The 19,681-nt window shown below is 46.2% G+C and overlaps 1 protein-coding gene across 3 annotated transcripts in view; it reads right to left on the bottom strand.

The window, feature by feature from the left end:
• Positions 1–4,147: 4,147 nt before the first annotated feature.
• Lta4h (leukotriene A4 hydrolase) overlaps positions 4,148–19,681 on the bottom strand; it is a 35,549-nt gene continuing 20,015 nt past the window's right edge. The window contains exons 10-19 of one of the 3 annotated variants that reach the window (XM_052753128.1): positions 19,173–19,243; positions 18,581–18,692; positions 17,893–18,037; positions 16,195–16,298; positions 15,698–15,768; positions 12,357–12,411; positions 8,399–8,494; positions 7,371–7,453; positions 6,507–6,611; positions 4,148–4,418 (exon numbers count right to left, since the gene is read on the bottom strand). In XM_052753128.1, coding sequence (XP_052609088.1) covers positions 4,301–4,418; positions 6,507–6,611; positions 7,371–7,453; positions 8,399–8,494; positions 12,357–12,411; positions 15,698–15,768; positions 16,195–16,298; positions 17,893–18,037; positions 18,581–18,692; positions 19,173–19,243 — 960 coding nt within the window. In that variant the 3' untranslated portion in view covers positions 4,148–4,300. The remainder of the gene's footprint in view (positions 4,419–6,506; positions 6,612–7,370; positions 7,454–8,398; positions 8,495–12,356; positions 12,412–15,697; positions 15,769–16,194; positions 16,299–17,892; positions 18,038–18,580; positions 18,693–19,172; positions 19,244–19,681) is intronic. The other 2 variants (XM_052753129.1, XM_052753130.1) reach the window with 2 other exon arrangements.

Below are 19,681 nucleotides of genomic sequence, written 5' to 3'. Positions count from 1 at the left end.
GACCCCTGCTGGTACCCCTCCTGCTCAGGGTCCCCAGTTCTCTCTCCCTTTCTTGAGTTCTTTCCAGAAAGCTGCTCATAAACACCATGTCCCACCCCCTGCCCCCTGTAGGGAATTACTCAACTGGTAAAACGCATCCCCTCGGTCAATTGTGACACCCCGGAGTGTGGCAATCCTCATTCATTATTTATTCTACAAACTCATTCTACAAACACATGTTGAGCAATGCCTCCCCGACCCTGATTTGTGCCTCTGAAGCTGCCACTCCACCAGAAGAATGCTCAGCCCAGAGATCATTTTCACAACTCAAGGTTGTGTGTCTAGAGTATGAACAACAGCTTATGGCCCTGGGGTGAGTGAATTACCCGTCTGTTTCCTCATCCAAAGGCAAACTGTTTACCTGTGTGTTTTGCAGCATCTAGCTGGAATAAATCCTGGCTCTGTGATTTATTTGATTCCTCCGGGCTTCAGCTTTCTCGCCTACAAAACGGAGATATCACTAGTGCCTATCCCAATGGGCAGCTGGAAAGATAAAATGAACTCATGTGTTGGGTCAGAGTCTGCTGGATGGGGACGCTACAGAAGTGTTTAGGATTACACTCACTGGGACTTGGGTTTCTAACACTCCACATGACCTCAGTCGTTTTGTGACTATTCCTTATCTTGGCACCTGGATATCCCCAATTCACCTAAGCTTCTTCGCTGCCAATAACTGCCAAGCCCTCCCCTCCCCCAACCCTCTCCCACTCGTGTTAAGGACACTGAGGGAGTGAAAGGGGATTCAAAGAAACGCGTGTGCTTTAGTCGCACGTCAGTTCTGAGAAATTGATCATTCCAACAGAAAGCCTGTTTCTGCTTTAGAACAGGTACAGTCACTTCTGCCAACACCCATATCCGAATCCAGGGGCTCACTCTCAGGGTCTAATGGAAGTATGTTCATCAGACAGCCACACCCCGACCGTGCCCTGCATTTTGACAACAGCAGTTTGATAGAGATGTTATCTTCTATTCCAGTATCCAACCTGGACACACCTGAATTCATTTCTGCCCATGAACCCAAACTTCTGGATTCTTTCTTCTCCTGAACCCCAGTGCTTATGAAGCTGCCCTAGTTGTTCAGACGGTGATGCTTAGCCTGAATCTGTGCCTGTATTTGGGGCGGAACCCATGCCCCAAGCCCTTACGCTGGACTGACATCTGCTTACCCCAGCAGACTGTTGCAACAAGTCCTGTGGTCCTGTGGGTGATAGATAGCCCCACCCTTTGACTCATGCCTCCCCAAAGGGAACTGCCCACATCTCCCCCTCTCCTCAACCTGCGCCCAACTCCCAGACACAGGTCTCACCTTCTATACTTCTGGGAAAGCTGTGGCCCTCGGGTGTGAACCACCTTCATTCGGTCCTCATTCATTCATTCATTCATTCATTCACCAAGCCCTTTCTGAACACCTGGTAGGTGTCTAGCTCTCTGTGCTGGGTGTCGAAGACGAAACAAGGTCCATTCCCACTCAGGCACGTTCCTGGGCTTGGTGTCCGGAGATGAACAGTCTCATAAAGACGGAGATGCCCAACTACCCCTCAGGTCATCCAACAACTGGGTGCCCTTGCTGACACCTCAGGTGGGCCCGGCTTTTGAGGAATTCCAAGATGATACCAGTTTCTGGTGATGTCACACTCAGCCACGTGAGGACTCTACACACAGGCCCCAGGCATCATGTAGCCAATCGTCATTTTGTCCCTATATTCTCATTTTCTTTGCTCGGTGGGTGACTGTTACGCTGCTGTCTCTCTTGAGACTTTTTTTTCCCAGAGCTGAGGACCAAACCCAGGGCCTTGTGCTTGCTAGGCAAGCGCTCTACTACTGAGCTAAATCCCCAACCCCAAGACTTTTCTTAAACCACCTAAGGCTAGGTGGGTGGCATTCGTTCTCAGACTGTATTAGGACATCCAGTTTGGTTTTTTGCATCATTTAGAAATTTCCTCTCTTACTTCCTCTGGTGATCGATCGTGTGCATTTGCTCCGACACAGAGACAACTCTGGACATAACTGAACTTGAGCCAGTCCTTGGTCCTAGGTAAACCTGTAGCGGGATGTGTCTTTGGCGCCCCCTGCCCGTTCCAGGGAGGAAATACAAGTGAGAGCTGTGTGCTGGGAAAGGGGACCACTGTAATCCACCAAGGGACCACAACTGTCAGGGTACCCAGTGATGACACACATACTCTAAGACAACACTCCTTCCCTTGGCTGGACTTTATTTGATCAGGAATGGGCTCAACTGGAGAATCTGGAATTGTGGTGGTCTGTTCATGTTTACACAGAGGTGGGAGGGGTCCAGAGTGCAGTGTGGGCAAGGGAAGCACATGAAACAGGAGCACTGATAGCTCTGCAGTCTGTCTATCTGCGAGTCTTAAATAATACTCCTCTGCCCTTACCAACTTGGGTTCTGTACGAGGCAACCGAATAATCCTAATGCCCCAGAGAGTCTCAAACCGAGTGTGGAAATGCCCTGGGGGCACCACTGGGCATTACAGGATGCTCCATTAGGCCTGCCTTTTATTTGGTTCAAATTCAATCATTTTCAGTATGTGTCTTCACATGCCATATGCTCTGTGAGGGTGAAGAATCCTGCTGGCTACTGAGGTGATGAAGGAGGCTGAATGGAGTGAGGGAACACTGGGAGGTATTGGTGTCCAGGGTGGTCATCTGACCTGTGATGAACAGAAGACCTGGACAAGCCTGCTGGACCAGCAGCATGGATCCAGGGCTGGGAGCACAGCGTCCCGCCAGGGCTCACACAACTCTGGAAGGAGAATCTATCCCTGGTGACAAGCAAATCCAAGGGTTCATGCTTAAGTTATTTAAAAAGCAGAACTCTGGACTGGGGAAAGAACACAGTTGATAGAGTGTTTACCTTTCAAAGACCTAAGTTTGATCCCAGAACCCACACTAAAAAAGTCAGTCACATGCTTGTCATCTCAGAGCTACTGAGGCGAAGGTAGGCTGATTCTGGGGTTTGCTGGCCAGCGAGCCTAGCCTACTTGTCCAGTTACCAGTGAGAGACCCTCTCTAAAAATAAACGTGGACAGTGCCTGTGGAGATGTCCTCTGGCCTCTGTGCATGTGTACCCGTGTACATCTGTACTCAGGACACATGCACTCCACACACACACACATTTTAAAAAGTAAAATAGGGGCTGGAGAGATGGCTCAGCGATTAAGAGCACTGACTGCTCTTCCAGAGGTCTTGAGTTCAATTCCCAGCAACCACATGGTGGCTCACAACCACCTATAATGAGATCTGGCATCCTCTTCTGGCCTGCAGGCAAACATGCTGTATACATAATAAATAAATCTTTAAAAAATAAAAAATAAAAATAAAAATAAAAAGTAAAATAAAAAGCAAAACACTGATCATGCTAAATTTTTGGCCTGCTGGCAAATTCAAATATAAAAATGATCAGTATGGCAAGAAAACATTAATAAAACATTAGTTGGGGGCTGGAGAGATGGCTCAGAGGTTAAGAGCACTGGCTGTTCTTCCAGAGGTCCTGAGTTCAATTCCCAGCAACCACATGGTGGCTCACAACCATCTATAATGAGATCTGGTGCCCTCTTCTGGCATGCAAGTATACATGCAGGCAGAACACTGTATACATAATAAATAAATACATCTTTAAACAAATAAAACATTAGTTAAGTAATGTGTCAAAATATTTTGTAATTACACTGAAAAAAAAAAACCTAATATAAAAATCTGAAACTTCCATTGGGCGTGGTAGCATACCCCTGTAATTCTTGTATATGGAAAGGTGAGAAAGGGAATGGTAAGTTCAAAGTCAGCCTAAGCTATGCAGTGAGATCCTGCCTCTGAAGAAATATTAAAACTTGTAAGTCAGCCGGGCAGTGGTGGCGCACGCCTTTAATCCCAACACTCGGGAGGCAGAGCCAGGCGGATCTCTGTGAGTTCAAGGCCAGCCTGGTCTACAGAGTGAGTTCCAGGAAAGGCACAAAGCTACACAGAGAAACCCTGTCTCGAAAAACCATAAATAAATAAATAAATAAATAAATAAATGAATGAATAAATAAATAAATAAAACTTGTAAGTCAAAAGAGTAAAGTTCAGTAAAGTTCACAAAGACTATAGCACATTATTTTTAAAAGGTACAGAATTTTAGTGAAATCATGAGAAAATTAAAAAAAAGACATTTTTAATTACAATGAGAGTTAAAATTTTGTATTTCTTCATAGGTTCAATTTAAAAAAAGAAAAAGGGAAATGTAAAATCAGCAACCAACAGGTCCTTAATCCACTTTCAGATCCTTCCCCACCAGCATCGCCGTCACGGGATGCATACTGGCTTTATGCTCCTGGTAGGCGCGGACAGCTTGGTCGTGAGATTTGTCGAAGGCCGCCAGATCCCTGCAGAGAAAATGAAGAGAGACAGGGAGAGATGGGGGGGGGGGGGGAGGCAGAAAAATCATGTCAACACCGAGGTTAAATTAAAGATCACAGCAGAGTATCACCCGACTAAAACCAGATGGCCCCGTACAAACTCCGTATCCGATTCTGGCCCATCAAAGAGCAGGTCATAGCTATTTGGAGGGCGTTATATGGAGGGACTTGGGTGGAGGGATAGGAGCCATTACCAAGCAGTATGCAGGTATGACTGACTAAATATTGGCCTCGTATGAGAACGTGAACTTCAATTACTTGGTCTTCTTTTTTTTTTAAGTGCTTTCCAAGCTTATTTTAATCAACCATTTAAGAGTATAAACATTCCAACTTCTAAAGACTTTCTGAAAGCTTCATACAGTGAGAGTGGAAATACCAACCATAGTTATTAAACAATAATGGCAAGCTGGGGGTGAATATATAAAATGCAGGATTAGTCATTTTAAGTATGGCTAGGAGTTTTTTTTTTTTTTTTTTTTTTGGTTTTTCGAGACAGGGTTTCTCTGTGTAGCTTTGCGCCTTTCCTGGAACTCACTTGGTAGTCCAGGCTGGCCTCGAACTCACAGAGATCCGCCTGGCTCTGCCTCCCGAGTGCTGGGATTAAAGGCGTGCGCCACCACCGCCCGGCTGGCTAGGAGTTTTATGGTACAAGACAGAACATTTATTCTTCCCATAGAAAGCATGTTCTTAAATTTTTCCGTTCATTTCTTTCTTTATGGTGTGTGTGTGTGTGTGTGTGTGTGTGTGTGTGATAGCACAGGTGTGGTCAGAGGACAGCCTGTGGAAGTTGCTTCTCTTCCACCATGTGAATCCCAGGGACTGGACGCAGGTCATAGGGCTGGCAGCATGTGTCTTGCCTGCTGAGCCATCCTGCCGGCACCAAAGGGTATATACAGTCTTATCTGAAGTAGACGCCACTCGCTTAAAACAACAGATTGTCGATGTAACGGTTTTATTAAATAAGAAACACAGAGCCAAATGCAGAGTTAAGAGCCCGGCCAGCTCGGTTGGTAGAGCATGAGGCTAAAACCGCCTTCTTACCACCTGCTGCCGCTGCTGTCCTTCCCCTCAGAAAGAGACCTACTTCCTGTGTGCCTGTCTTTTTATTGGCTTTCTGTTCTGCCTTCTGACCTCCTCGTCACTGCCTGTCTATATAGACCTCCAGGTCTCTATGGTTGGTATGGAGATTAAAGGCGTGTGTCTCCAAGCTGGCCTTGAACACACAGACTCTGCTTCTGCTATGGCTTGCTATGCAGCAACTTTATTTATTAACATACAAATAAAATCACATTTCAGCACAAATAAAATATGACCATAATAGCTGGGTTTTAATTACAGAAAGCATGTGAAGACTGCATCAAAATACCTTCAAAAGTAGTTTTGTGGCCATATTTTAAAAATCGGGCAATGGCTTGCATTGACAAAATTTTATTATACTTAGGAAGTAATGCAAGGCCAACACACTAATTATGAAATTTTATGCCACTGATTATAATTTTTTAATAATATGGAGCAAATACCTAATCAGGGAATTTAATGGAGATATTCTTAAATTGCATCTTGTTGCTAAAATACATTCCCCCCCTACTTCCTGAGCATTCCTCTACTGTACATCAAGCGACATTTGTCTCAGAGAGCTTGCTTTATGTGCAAATTTCTCTTTGTATTTAGTTTTTAGACTCTTCCTTGCTCCCACATGCCAAATTTTCTACTTTCCAGAATCTTTCTGTGTATCTAAGACTGTCTTGTGTTTACTCCCTTTTCCTCTTGCCTGGCCCTGCAGCAGCTAACCACACATCATGCTCCCGAAACAGCTCAGGACATTATTTTAAAATTTAAATTTAAACTCGAAATACATTTGAAATTATGCTGCCGATGGCATTTTACAGAGTTACTTTTCCCATCAGGCAGGACCAGTATTGAATCTAGGGCCTCGGGCATTCAAAAAACTCTACCAGGGAGCTACAGGCAGAAATACAGATTTAACAAGCCCTGTCTTCCGGATCTGCTTACTATCCCTCCCTGACTGTGAGGCACGGTCCGCTTTGGCCTTACTTGAACAAAGGTCGCGTGAACTTCATCCTTCCCTGTTCAGTTGCCATTTTTAGAGCCAAAGGAATTGCTTCCTCCCATTTCGATTGAATGCAGAGCCGTAACCATCTGAAAGAAGGATGTTTTAGGGGCGTGGGAGAGAGGATGAGGAGGGAAGGAAATGAACAGTATTCCTAAACACTTATGCTACAGAGACGAACAATCCCATTATAATCGCATCATGCACCTTTACGTCATCCGTGCACATCTGCACACACACAGCTAACAATCGCATTATAATCGCAGCGTGCACTTTTATGTCATCAATGCACATCTGCACACAGCTAACAATCCCATTAAAATTGCATCGTGCACCTTTACGTCATCCATGCACATCTGCACATACACAGCTAACAACTGGAGAAGAGAAGGAGGAGGAGCTGGTTCTTGGGAAAGATCAGGTGTTAGGCTTGGACTATAGAAGTGTTCGTGTGTCTTATAAAGTCAGTTTCTGAAGGAAGTAACTTTGATCTAAACCTTACACTACAAGCCGGAGTTAAGGATAGTTAACATATTACAGAATCAAAGGTTTCTAGCCGGGCCCATTCAAAGTTGATCTGGCTACTGGAAAAGGAAGCCTATTTACTACTGAACTCTCCATTCTATTTTTTTTTTAAAGTTGAGGGTAGCTTAGAACACAGTCTAGCAAAAAGGTTAATATCATCATGTTATACACCACCACTATCCCTGTGATGCCCTATGTCTAGCTACGCAGACGGACATGACGAGGGTCTCAAGATTCATGGCCTCTCAGACTCTCTTTCCCTTTCTCCACGGTTTAAGCTAGCATTCTGCTTTCTTCCACAGAGACAAGTTAAAATGATGTACCTGAATCGTATTTCAGAATTGTTAATGGCATTGAAGTTGTATACCTCTTGCATTCGCTTTATGTGCCCCAATGGAAGAGGTGCCTAAGGGCAAGATGAAGAAATGTGACGGATCATTTCAACAGGATTCCCTGGAAGAAAGGAGCTGGAGAGAAAGTCTTAGCCACATTAAAGTCCTAAGTACCTTATAACAGAGAAATACGCTGGATGTGCACTAACGCAAATCTCTAGCAACTAATTCCTGAAAAGGATGTTCTCCTGGGGACACGGGGACAAGCTACTTTGTGGAGAACATAAGAGAAACCACGGTGGGTTACTCTCCTCACACTTCCTAGACGGTTCCAGAATCCTTTGGGTTCTCCCCACATCCTACATAAAGTTTTCCCATTCTTCAGATAAATCACGTTTCCTTACGTTTCCATCGCTGGCTGCCTTTGCTGGTCGGCTTTATGTCTGTCTAGTCCTTTAAGAGCACTTTCAGATTATATCCTTTTAAAATGGCAGCCCTTAACCTTCCATATCCTAGACCCCTTTGAGATGGGTAAGAGACTCTGTCCTTGGCAGGGTGGGGTGGGGTGCATTTACCGTGGAAATGCAAATGCCTAGATAGAACTTCAGGGACGCCTGACCCTCCTGCATTCATGTTAACCCACACTAAAAGGGGAAACAAGCTTCAAAGAAGGAAAAGAGTTGAGTTCATTTGGGACAGACAGAATTTGAGATGCCTACAGAGGACAGGCTGAGGTCCCTAGAGAAACACTGCCCCCCTCCCTCCCCTCCCCGCACTGTGGTCTCCTTACCTGACAGGACTATCTAGGCGTCAGCCACCTCCAATCTCAACTAACCGCTAGGCCTATTCCAAGTTAGTACATTAACTCCCACATGGACATAATTCAGTTCCCAATCCACGCTGCTAGGCCAGCCAATGAAAGTCACCTCCCAGACACCCCGACTCTCATTTCCACACCCCTTCCCATCAGCTCCTCGGGCTTTCCTCTTCTCCATCCTAGGTCACACTAGGAGCACTACCTTCTGAAGCACTTGGGCCAGGAACTCATTCAGCTGATGGGATGAGAGATCCTTCAGATCCGCGATGCTGAACGAATTTAAATCCTCCTCTTTGGCCTGAAACAAGCGTTACCAGGTTATTTCTGCTCAGGTGTAATTTCATAATATTTTAGCCTGACGTGAAAGTAAAAATGAAGAAAAACAAATATATTCACATCTGAGTTTACATAATCCAACATTAAGTTACTACAACCCAAAAGGCGGTTGATTCCTAAAATCCACAGTACTTAGGGAAAGGTATTCACAGCAGGAATTCAGGAACTGTCACCCTTTGCTTTTCAGACACTGAACCATCAGAAGTACCATGATTTCCAAAGCAAAGAGACATTACATACAGCATGTCAACTCGTTTATAAGCCAATCTGGTACAGAGGAGACACCTTATAGGCCAAATGAGAGCCTGGTGGGCGCTCCACGGACCAAGATGGTCACACTTGTGGTGGCCCACGGCCACTGCTTTCCAGTTGGTTCTTATGACCTACCACTTGTTTCCTTCATACATATTCCTTTTTATTTTTACGCGCGTGTGTGTGTGTGCGCGTGTGTGTGCGTGTGTGTGCATGTGCATGTGTATGCATGCTGGTGTATGTGTTTGTGTGTGTGTGCATGCGGGTGTATATGTGTGTGTGTGTGTATGTGTGTGTGTGTATGCATGCATTTGGGTGTATATGTGTTTGTGTGTGTGTGCATGCAGGTGTATATGTATGTGTGTGTATGTGTGTGTGCATGCTTGCGCTCACTGAGTCTGAACCTGTGTGCACACACATGAAGAGGCCAGAGGTTGGCTCCGAGTGTCTTCCCACTCACTCTCCACTTTCCTGAGGCGTGTTCTTTCACTGAGCTTGCAGAGGCCCCGATTCGGCAGTCGAGGCAGCCAGCTTACCCTGGGGGTCCCCCTGTCTCTGCCTGCTGAGCACTGAGATTACAGGAGCAGGCTGCCATGTCTGCCTGCCTTTTATGCGGGTGCTGGGCATCCAGATACCAGCCCTCACACCTGATCACACTTTAGCCACTGGGCCACCAGAGCCCCTATTTGTATGTCTGTGTACAGTCCTTTAATAGTTGGGCAAAGCAGCCGTGAAAGCACCTGAGGACAGGACCCTCAAGGTTAACGTCCTCACTGTGACAAACCCTGTCCCCATGACGACTGAAATGTTTGTAATAAACCATCTGCCTTTCCCTGCTGGGCCCGGAGCAATAGCAGAGCGGAAGTGAGCAGCAGCTTCTCCAGCAGCAGGCAAGCGGGACGGACTTTTCAAATGGACTAAGGGGTTCCTGGAGACTCATGGAGAGGCTCTGGTTTCCCACAGACGGCCCTCACTCTTCTCAGTCCGGCACGTCTGTGAGCTGACACAGGTGGAGCCAAAAGAGCAAAGCTCGTGTGCCAAAGTGTGCAACCAGCTTTCTCTCCCGGAATGCAAATAATTAGGCCTTCTGACACACTAAAGAAAGCTCATTATTAAACTCCTGCCAGCCGAATTCAACACCAGTCCAGGTAAAATGGCCACAGCCAAGGCACACATGCGCACAGCCGGCCAATTCTCCGAAAGACAGCTACTTAGACACTCCATTCCTATCACTTCCTTGTGAGCAGCAGGAGTCAGAGGGCCCCAAACACCACCCAAGACACACGCCGGTGGATTGAAACTCACTCCTCTACCTCTGCTCTGACTGGAGTCTCCACAAAGCTTACGGTTTACAGGATTTTAAATGAGACCCCATCCCTTCCTCCTCTCCCTTCTGTCTCCTTCCTTCCATCCGTCTTTCCTTCCTTCCTTTTCTGACAAAGGTCTCCTGATGTAGCTGGCCCTGAATTCACAACCGCCCTGCCTGCCTCCTGCACGCCGAGGCCACAGGCGAGTCACAGAGCTGGGCTAAGTGAGAGGGAAGCTTCCACTGGTCTCTGGGTACGTTTCCCCGTCTTATGCTCTTGCTTTGTTTTCCCCGTGTGTCTCTAAGGGTTTTCTCCCAGTGCCTGAAATGCCCGACTCCCTTGTCTAATATTCAACATCTAATCTGCTCCCAGTTACTTTGCTGGGGTGGGGGTCCTGGCCACTGAACCCAGGGCTTGTGCATGCTAAGGACGTGGTCTGCCACTGGACTGCATTTTCCGTCCACTGACTTCTTAGCTAGTTACAAAATCAAACCTCACCGGGCGGTGGTGGCGCACGCCTTTAATCCCAGTTTGAGGCCAGCCTGGGCTACGGAGTGAGTTCCAGGAAAGGAGCAAAGCTACACAGAGAAACCCTGTCTCAAAAAACCAAAAAAAAGCACAAAGCTACACAGAGAAACCCTGTCTCGAAAAACCAAAAAAAAAAAAAGAAAAGAAAATCAAACCTCCAAGCGCTCTTCAATGTGAGTGTTCTCCTCTGCACTGTTCTAAATGCAGAACCCATCAATGTATGTGTACGACTCCTGCTCGCCCCCCAGCTGGCTTTCTTCCTGAAGCTGCCTTCTCCATCTTAGCGTCTCCTGTCCCACCACACTGACAGACTCATGGTCTCAATGTCAGACCCCGGTCCTTTCATTTACAATTCCAAATCTTCAAAGATCCCACCGCTGCCTACAGGTTACATCTTCAATCCCTAGCCTGATAAGCATATTTATCTTCCAATCTTGTTCCCCTCTCTCGGTTCCTACATTTATCCAACAGTGAATAAAGGAGAATGGTCCTGGGGACATAGGAAAAGTAAATAGAATTCCTGCTCTTGAGGAGCCGACAGTCTGGCGGAAGAAACAGGCAAAACAAATGAACACAGCAAAAGCTCTCTTTGGCGTCAAGTAACCAGCACCTACCATTCTCTCTGTGAAGTGAACTGCCCTTGTCCAGGCCATGGGAACAAACATTCATGGCGTGAGCCATCCCCATCATTGGTCCTTGCTCTTCCTACGCGTCCCTAGACTAAGCCAGCCAGACACACTCCTAAATACTTCTGCCCGCTGTGCTGGCTTTATAAACCCTCACCACACAGCTAAAGTGTATGAAAGAAGGGGGCCAAAGTAGAAGACTGCTGTGTACAGTGCTGTTTTGATGCGGCTTTTTAACAAAAACCTATGTTGAAACACCCCTCCTGAACCGCAGAATGTCCGTCTGTTCCCCCCCACACACACACTCCTTGATATGGATGGGGGCATCTCAGTATCCCACAGGGTGGGGGGATCCCTCTGTTGAGTCCATGACTCCACCTGCCTCTTTCACACGCTGCTCATTGCTCGGCTTAAAAGTAATTCGTGCAGAAATCGATTGTCTTTCATTAAGCTACAGCCAACCTAAAGGCAGGTCCATCTGTTTCTTTCGCAGTGTGAAGCCCAGAATTCTGTACGTGGAAGGTTGCCAAGAAACGCCTGCCACATAAACTTTAAAGATAAATTTCAGAGAGCAGCCTCAACACTTGCTGCAATCCTCAAGATAAAGCGACAGTTCCGTTTTCTCTGATTTGCCATTCCAGAGTCACCCGGGGTACATGCTCAGTCTGGTCTCCCGAGGCATGGCATGTTTGGGTACATATACCAGGGTATATGCTCAGTCTGGTCTCCCAAGGCATGTTTGGGTACATATACCAGGGTACATACTCAGTCTGGTCTCCCTGGACGTATATTTTAGCACACATACGAAGAAACTCCTCTTCAGGAAGTTTTGTAGAAATGAACAGCTCGCAACCAGCAGGACCCCTCAGCAGTTCCTCCCGTTCCACAGTTGGCATTCAACACTCGCCCAAGATCATTCAGATTTACCCACAGGCATTTGAAGCACATCTCATGAGTGATGGGGGGGGGGTGTGTGTGTGTGTATGGGAAGACATTATCGGCCCAGGTAAACAACTTACAAACACAGTCACTCACAGTGTAAAGTGCCTGCCCCGCCCCGCCCCCAAAAGATAATTCAGAAAAGATCCGAAAATCACCCATCACTACTTACAGTGACCCATCTTTGACTTAAGGCAATGCAGGCATTTGTCAGAGTCATATCATAACTGCAAGAATGAAAAACATATTAAAGATTACATTTTGTAAACAAACACACCCTTTTGCATAAATGCGGTTTTATGCCATATAAAATGCCAAAAACTTAAAATTTCTTTAAAGATAAAGAGCTCCTGAGTGTTAGAAGAAGGAAGTCCACCTGACTCATCTGAGAATTCCCAAATCCAAATGGGGTACCCCACTGGACAGCACATGAAGAAAGCCCTGGCTGTCCTTCACAGAGAACACAAAAGCACCTCAACGCGGCCGTCACACACCCAAGAAGGACTTGGGATGGGGGTCAGCGGAGCACACTTGGCACATCCACAGCTCCGGGCACCCAGGACAGCACACGGAACACCAGGTCCCCATTCCCAGGGCTTTTACTTTTGGGTTGTTCCAAACTTTTCATCACCCAGTAAATCTACAAGCAGGCCAGGTAACAGGCACTGCTCCTTGAGAGACCAGACTTGAGAGTCCCAAGTCACCATGTGAGAAATTCATTCCTTTATGGATGGTAGATTAACCAGTAAGCAAAACAAGCAGTGCCGGAATGTGTGCGCTCCCGTCTTGAATGCCATTCTTGCAAACAGCCCTCTTTATCTAAACATCAAGCCTCTGCTGGGAAAAGGTGATCAGCGACAAGAGATACACCTCCTGCTGAGGGATTCTCTATTCTTCTGCTCTTTTCTCGGGAACGAGCGGGGAGTCCATTCACAATTCTTCCTCGTCAGCAGTAAATAATAATTGCAATTTGCTGCCCCTGGACTCTGGTAGGAAGCAAGTACATCCTGAGTGCTCTGAGTTTGAATCTGAAATGTCCTCCAAAGCCTCATGGGTTGAAGGCTTGGTCCTTGGCTGGTGTGCTATTTAGAAGTAACCGGATTATGAGGATACTAACTTCGTCCACAAACGAATGGGCTGTTAGGAGGGGAGGCCAATGTGGAAGTGGATCTCTGTCTCTGTCTCTGTCTCTCTGTCTCTCTCTCTGCCCCCAGGACCACCTTCTCTTGTGTTCTACTTCACCACAGAGAGAACCATGGCCCCAGACAAAAGCAGGAGCCAAACCAGGTCTTCTCAGATCATGTCAGGAATTTTGTCCAGCAAAGGCAGCTGGGTAACACCAGGGCTAAGCAGTCACTCTACTGTCATACGGCAGTCAGGCTGTGGATGGAGGCAAGTGAGATCAGAGGTCATCCACTCCCCAGGCTGCAAGACACCTTCTCCTCAGCACAGAGTTCTTTAAGATTTATTTATTATGTATACTGGCACCAGATCTCATTACAGATGGGTGTGAGCCACCATGTGGTTGCTGGGAATTGAACTCAGGACCTCTGGAAGAGCAGCCAGTGCTCTTAACCTCTGAGCCATCTCTCCAGCCCCCAGCATAGATTTCTTCAACACCAAGACAGCGGGACAGGTTTGGTTGGTGTCTTTCTTAGTGTTCTGAAACTTCCTTCTTGGTATGGTTGGTTGAATGAAAAGTTATTAGCTCAGGAAGAGGAAGTAAATCCTACTCAAGACAACGCCCTGGGGAAAGTGATGTGCAAACCAGCCTCGAGCCTTGCTCTCACAGCGTGTACGGTGCAGCCAAAGGAACAATGTTTAGTCACACAAGCAAACGCAAAGCTGTGTGACTTTGCACACAGCAGCACCAAGACACTCTCAAGCGCAAGATCTGACCTGCGCAGAGGTCAAGAGACACCTCCATGAGGAAGTGCTTCCTAAGCGGACGCTGGAATTATCTACGTAGAAGGAAGTGCGAGTGTCTGGGTACGAAGCTTGAAGGCGTGTGGCGAGTCTGAGAGACCCTAGACTAGCAGCCTGACCGAAGCAGAGGGTGTGGAATGTTGGGAGCCATGGAGTCCCTGTGAAAGAAAGGATTTGGCCTCAGCCCAAGGAGAGAAGAGCACCAGAGAAGACAGCTAACAAGAGACCAGATGGGCACAGTTGCAGGTGTGCACCATTGTTTACTATGAAAGGGTCTCTGTTATGCAGCCTTGGCTGTCCTGGAACTCATCACATAGACCAAGCTAGCCTCCAACGCACAGAGACCGGCCTGCCTCTGCTTATGTTTTTAAATGTTTACTCCAGCTCTCTGTACACACCGGTACAGAACGAGGCCAGAAAACATCAAGATACACAGCTTAGAGAGCACAGGAGTCTCTCTTCCAGGACGGAGAGCTGATGTGTCAGTGAATGTCAGTGAAGGTAGGAGAAGCGGAGAGGAACGGATGACCCGAGAGACATTTAAACACACGCGGACGTCAGGAGCGCTGACATCCGAATCAGAGGATGCGGAGTCAGCCCATCTCTTCCGACCACACTCTCAGTACCCGCCTAACCACTTCCTTCTCAACCTCAGCTCTCAAGAGGCTCTTCAAACACACATGACCGTGACATCTGTTTTCTACCTCAACTTCGGATGCTCAGCCCCGTGCCTCAATTAAACTGGGTTGTTCACTGGGAGAGTAGCTGGTAGGACTCTCCATGATTCAAAGGAAGGGCAACCAAGGGCTGAAACTTCCTCACACAACTCCTGAAGTCTAGGGTGCAGCTCCCTGACTCCAGGGAAGTGTTTAGTAAAAGACAGGGGAGGCAAGACTCCAGGGTTTCAGTGCTTACTAAGAGTCACGCAATTCTGGACAAAGCACTTAGGTTAGCCTACTCTAAGTTGTCACTTCTGGAAATAGGGATGATAACTTGTAATAATATAAGAATATAATACTTGCTATTTTCCTTACTGCAAGTGTGTGTGTGTGTGTGTGTGTGTGTGTGTGTGTGTGTGGTTTTAGAACAGGTCTTGCTATACAACCCCAACTGGCCCTGGGCTCATAATCCTCCTGCCTCCTCCTCCTCCTGGGGCTGGGGTCAAAGGCAGCCATCATACCTAACTTTCACAGAAGCTTTAGGAAAACAGCTTGCTCTTTCCGACAGCCCTCACCACCCTCATGTGGAAACTTGGCACCCAGTAACACTCCCAATCTGTTCAACAGATCTGTTTGTAAACTACGGAAATGGCTTTGGGCTTCAGGGGAAAGGTCTAGAAACCTAAGCCCCTTGTTCTTTTTGCTGACTGGTAACAGTTTAAGAAAAGCATACGGTCCTTCCAGATACTCCGAAAGCGCTAGGGTTAGGTGTGTCCAGCCTGCAGCCCTCAGGCCACATGCCCCAAGATTATGGTTATGCCTGCAGCCTAAGACATCTGTAGACGAGTAGGCTGTGTGGCAATAACCAAAGGTTGGATACCCTTGGATTAGGAAAACCAAGGCAACGTGTTCGCAGGCGAGTGCTTACTTTGGTTTGACTGGAGGCAGGCCAGGAGAATAGAGCCAGGCATTCCAATCAACTTGATTGAGAAGATCCACCTGTGAAGAGGAAGAACACCCAGTTTGTGACAGGATGACTTTTCCTCGGGTCAAAACAAACAGATGAGGGACGGCAAACAAAGCTGTGAGGAATCAGACATACAATCAACTCTACTTCGCCACATCACGGTAACTTCTCCATCTCACTACTTCTTAAAATTAATACCAAGCAACAGATCATCACCATCGCGTCTACTTCTGGAACACAATGTGACATTCTGACATCTGTAAATAATGTGGAGTCAAATCTAGCTCATTAACATAAACTTACAGCCATTACTAGTGTTCTGAAAGAGAATTAAAACAGATCAACCAAGTCTCACGGCAAATTCTGAACCAATACTATGATTAAGTAACTCACGTGGCCTAGCAAATAGTTTATAGAGATACACTGGGCATTAAAAATAAGAGGAATTTAAAACCAACCTTATCTTTAAAGTGGGAATACAGGAAGCCCTTCCAGTCGTCGGTGGTCACACTCTTGTAGGAAAATTTCTCAACATAAGCCTTTAAGAATCCTAGAAACACCTCTAGGAGGAAAAGAGGAAAAAAATTTAGAAGAAATCCATGCACAGAAAGGCAATCCCTGCTCTCTTTTGTGGTTGGCATTGTTCTAGTAACCAAAGAACAACAGAGATCACTCAAGAGGGCCATGGAGAGCTTCGACCGTGAAAGGATGTTCAAGAAAGGAGGTAGGTCTCAAGCTGGGCCTGTGAAGTCGATGCGAGTCAGCGCAGGGGAGAAGAGAAACTCTTCCCAGGCCGGGATAACATAATGAAGACACAGCGCAAGAATAATCCACGTTCTGAAAATAACCCTCATATGATGAGAAAGGAGGAGAGTAAGAGCCGACAGGCAGAACGGAAGGGGAGCACCTTCAAAGTCCATCAACAGAGGGAACCCCTCTCAGGCCATCAGTATGAGGTCACGTAAAGTCATCACAGTTATGTAAGACAATATCATGATAGCATTAAAAATATGAGATGGAGCCAGGCGGTCGGTGGTGGTGCACACCTTTAATCCCAGCACTCGGGAGGCAGAGCCAGGCGGATCTCTGTGAGTTCGAGGCCAGCCTGGTCTACAGAGGGAGATCCAGGACAGGCACCAAAACTACACAAAGAAACCCTGTCTCGAAAAACAAACAAACAAACAAAAATATGAGATGGAATCACGTGCACTGAGCCTTAAAAATTAAAAAGACAGATACAGGGCCTGGCGGTGGTGCACACCTTTAATCCCAGCACTCGGGAGGCAGAGGCAGGTGGATTTCTGTGAGTTCGAGGCCAGCCTGGTCTATCAAGCGAGTTCCAGGACAGCCAGGATTGTTTCACAGAGAAACCCTATCTAGAAAAACAAACAAACAAAAAAAATGGATACAGTCAAACTCTTGCCTGAGGGGCTTATGTTGCAAGGCTCCAGCAGATGGATAAAACTGCACACAGTACCAGACCCTACTGCACTACTGTTTTCCATACGGACAGACCTACGGACAAACTGAATTCATCCATGTGGCATGGGAAGGGTTAAGAACAATACCTAGCTAGTCATGAAGCAGAATCATTACAATACACTGTGATGAAAGTCACATGGATGGTACCTCTCTCCAAACACTCTAAGCCACCCGGGTTTCTCAGGAGCCCTGCTGAGGTATCACACACTTGAGTTCAAGGAATCCTTGTTCTGTTTACTGGAGGCCACAGGGAACAAGATGAACGACATTGGCGATTCAGATACTCTATAGTGGAGCCACACATCAAACTGCTAACGGGGTGACCCCGGGGCTAGGGAGGGGTGCGAGAGTTCTCATTTATCACTCATAAACTTCTGGATTATAGAAGTTTGTCAATGGGTAGACACTATTCCCCTAATTCTTCAAGTATAATGGGATTAAAAATAAAAAAGTCAAGCCACATTATACAGATTAAGGGGTTGTGTGGAGTTTTATGAATATAGGCAGTAACAGAAAGCAATACAGAGGTCTCCAGCAGAATGAACTGGAAGTACAAAATAAAGAGACACCGTTTACAATTCATCTCTAGTCTTCACATCACCCTCCACAAGAAAAAACACGAAACAAAACAAAACAAAGTCAAAAACACCAGCCTGACAAGGCCAACTACTTACCTGGTCCACCAAGAAGCTGCTCAAGGTAGAAGAGCAAGGCGAAGCCCTTCTCATAGGGGATGGAGGAGTAGGCTACGTCGGGGTCCACATCCTTCAGATCAACCACGAGCTTGGTGAAGGGATGGGACTCCCCAAAAGTTTTTATCTGCAACCCAATAAATAAAACGAGTGTTCTCATAGGAAGAGGGACGTAACTGTGCCAGCAAGCTGGCAAGAAGTATTGCTTCACTCAGGGCCGTTAACAGGCTTCTAAGAACTTGCACTTAGCGACTGGAAACACAGAACATTGCTATCACTGGTAGAATCTAACTATAAGGAGGACAAGATGTGTCTCTGCTATTTCTCGCTAATAACAGGTTTTACTTTGATGAGATAACTAGAGAGATTCAAAGCTTGAGCTACAAATTTAGATTTGGGAGAGAGCATTCAAAAATTCGCAAGTAGTTCACATAAATTTCAATGAAATAATCAGCTACGTTAACAGCAAAGAACTTATGATGTGTTCCTCAGCTCCCAGTTTGGACCAAGTCATGAATGGCGTGTGTCAACAGACTTATCATAGGGTAGCTGCTTCCTTTTGCACACCTGTACTATGGCTTCCTTGTTGCTAACAAGGACACTTTATAAACCCGGTCTGCAAGGACTATTCAACGTTAGGTGAACGCTTCTAAAAGCCCGTCTCACTCACCGTATTCTGCAATTCTCCCCATCCTCCCAAAGCATGGAAGTGTCTGAACTTCTCCCCAAACAATCGTCCACAAATGTGGCGCTCTAAATAGACAGTATGTCCTTCGTTTAACCTGAAAAGGAACGAAAAATGGGCACTGTCCCAGCCGAGAGGACACAGCATTTTAACCGAGCAGGTGTTTTCCATTTGCTCCTCTTAGGGAGGAGAGCATGAGGCATGGCCCGCACATCTCAGCCCCTGCTGCCTGGAGGAGCCCAGCAGTCACCGGAGACAGTAACAAGCCCAGCCAAGCAGCCGGAGACAGTAACAAGCCCAGCCAAGCAGCCGGCAGTACAGAACATTAAGCGGTAATTTTGTTTTTAACAAGTTCACGTGTTAAAATGAGGCAACATCAGAAAGTAAGTAGCAAGAATGAAAGGGACACCTAGATTGGATCTACCACCGTGACAGGTGTTGCAGAATGTTTGAAAACGCTGTGTATCAGGGTGACCGTAAGGAAAAGAAACAAGATGTACACAGGAAACAGTGGCAGCCAGAGGGAAATGAACCATAGCGACCAAAACAAAAAAAAAAAAAGGAAAAGAAATCATACCAAAAGTGATCCCACGTCTTGTTGGTTACTAGGTTTCCTGTCCAGCTGTGAGATATTTCGTGGGCAATAACCTGAGGGGACAGCATTAAGTGATGAGTGGTCAGATCTATCACCTCGCCCGAGAACAAGTCCTTATTTAAATACTTTAAAATTGCTTTTAAATTCACATGACTTCATGTTTTTAAAAATATATTCAGGGAATTACTCATTTCAGGGGAAAAATGGAATTTAACTGAAAACCAACAATGTATAGAATACTTTAAAGGATTAGAAACAACTACCACCAAGGAAAAAAAAAACAACCTAGAAAATATTAAATCAAACACGTAAGTCAATTAAAGTATTTCATGCACAGGAAATAACAATATTTGTTTTTATGATCATGTATCAATCATATCTGGCCACACTTTCCTTTAATCTACTAACCCTAATTACTAAAGAAGAGGACCACCCCAGTTTTATTTTACAGTAATAGCTTCCTAGTGATACAGTTTGTATTTAAAACCTTC

This window comes from Peromyscus californicus, unplaced genomic scaffold (assembly GCF_007827085.1).
Source record: "Peromyscus californicus insignis strain IS unplaced genomic scaffold, ASM782708v3 Scaffold_24__1_contigs__length_46423439, whole genome shotgun sequence".
In the NCBI taxonomy this organism is placed as follows: Eukaryota; Metazoa; Chordata; class Mammalia; order Rodentia; family Cricetidae; genus Peromyscus; species Peromyscus californicus.
This window is presented reverse-complemented; position numbering and strand designations above follow the sequence as displayed.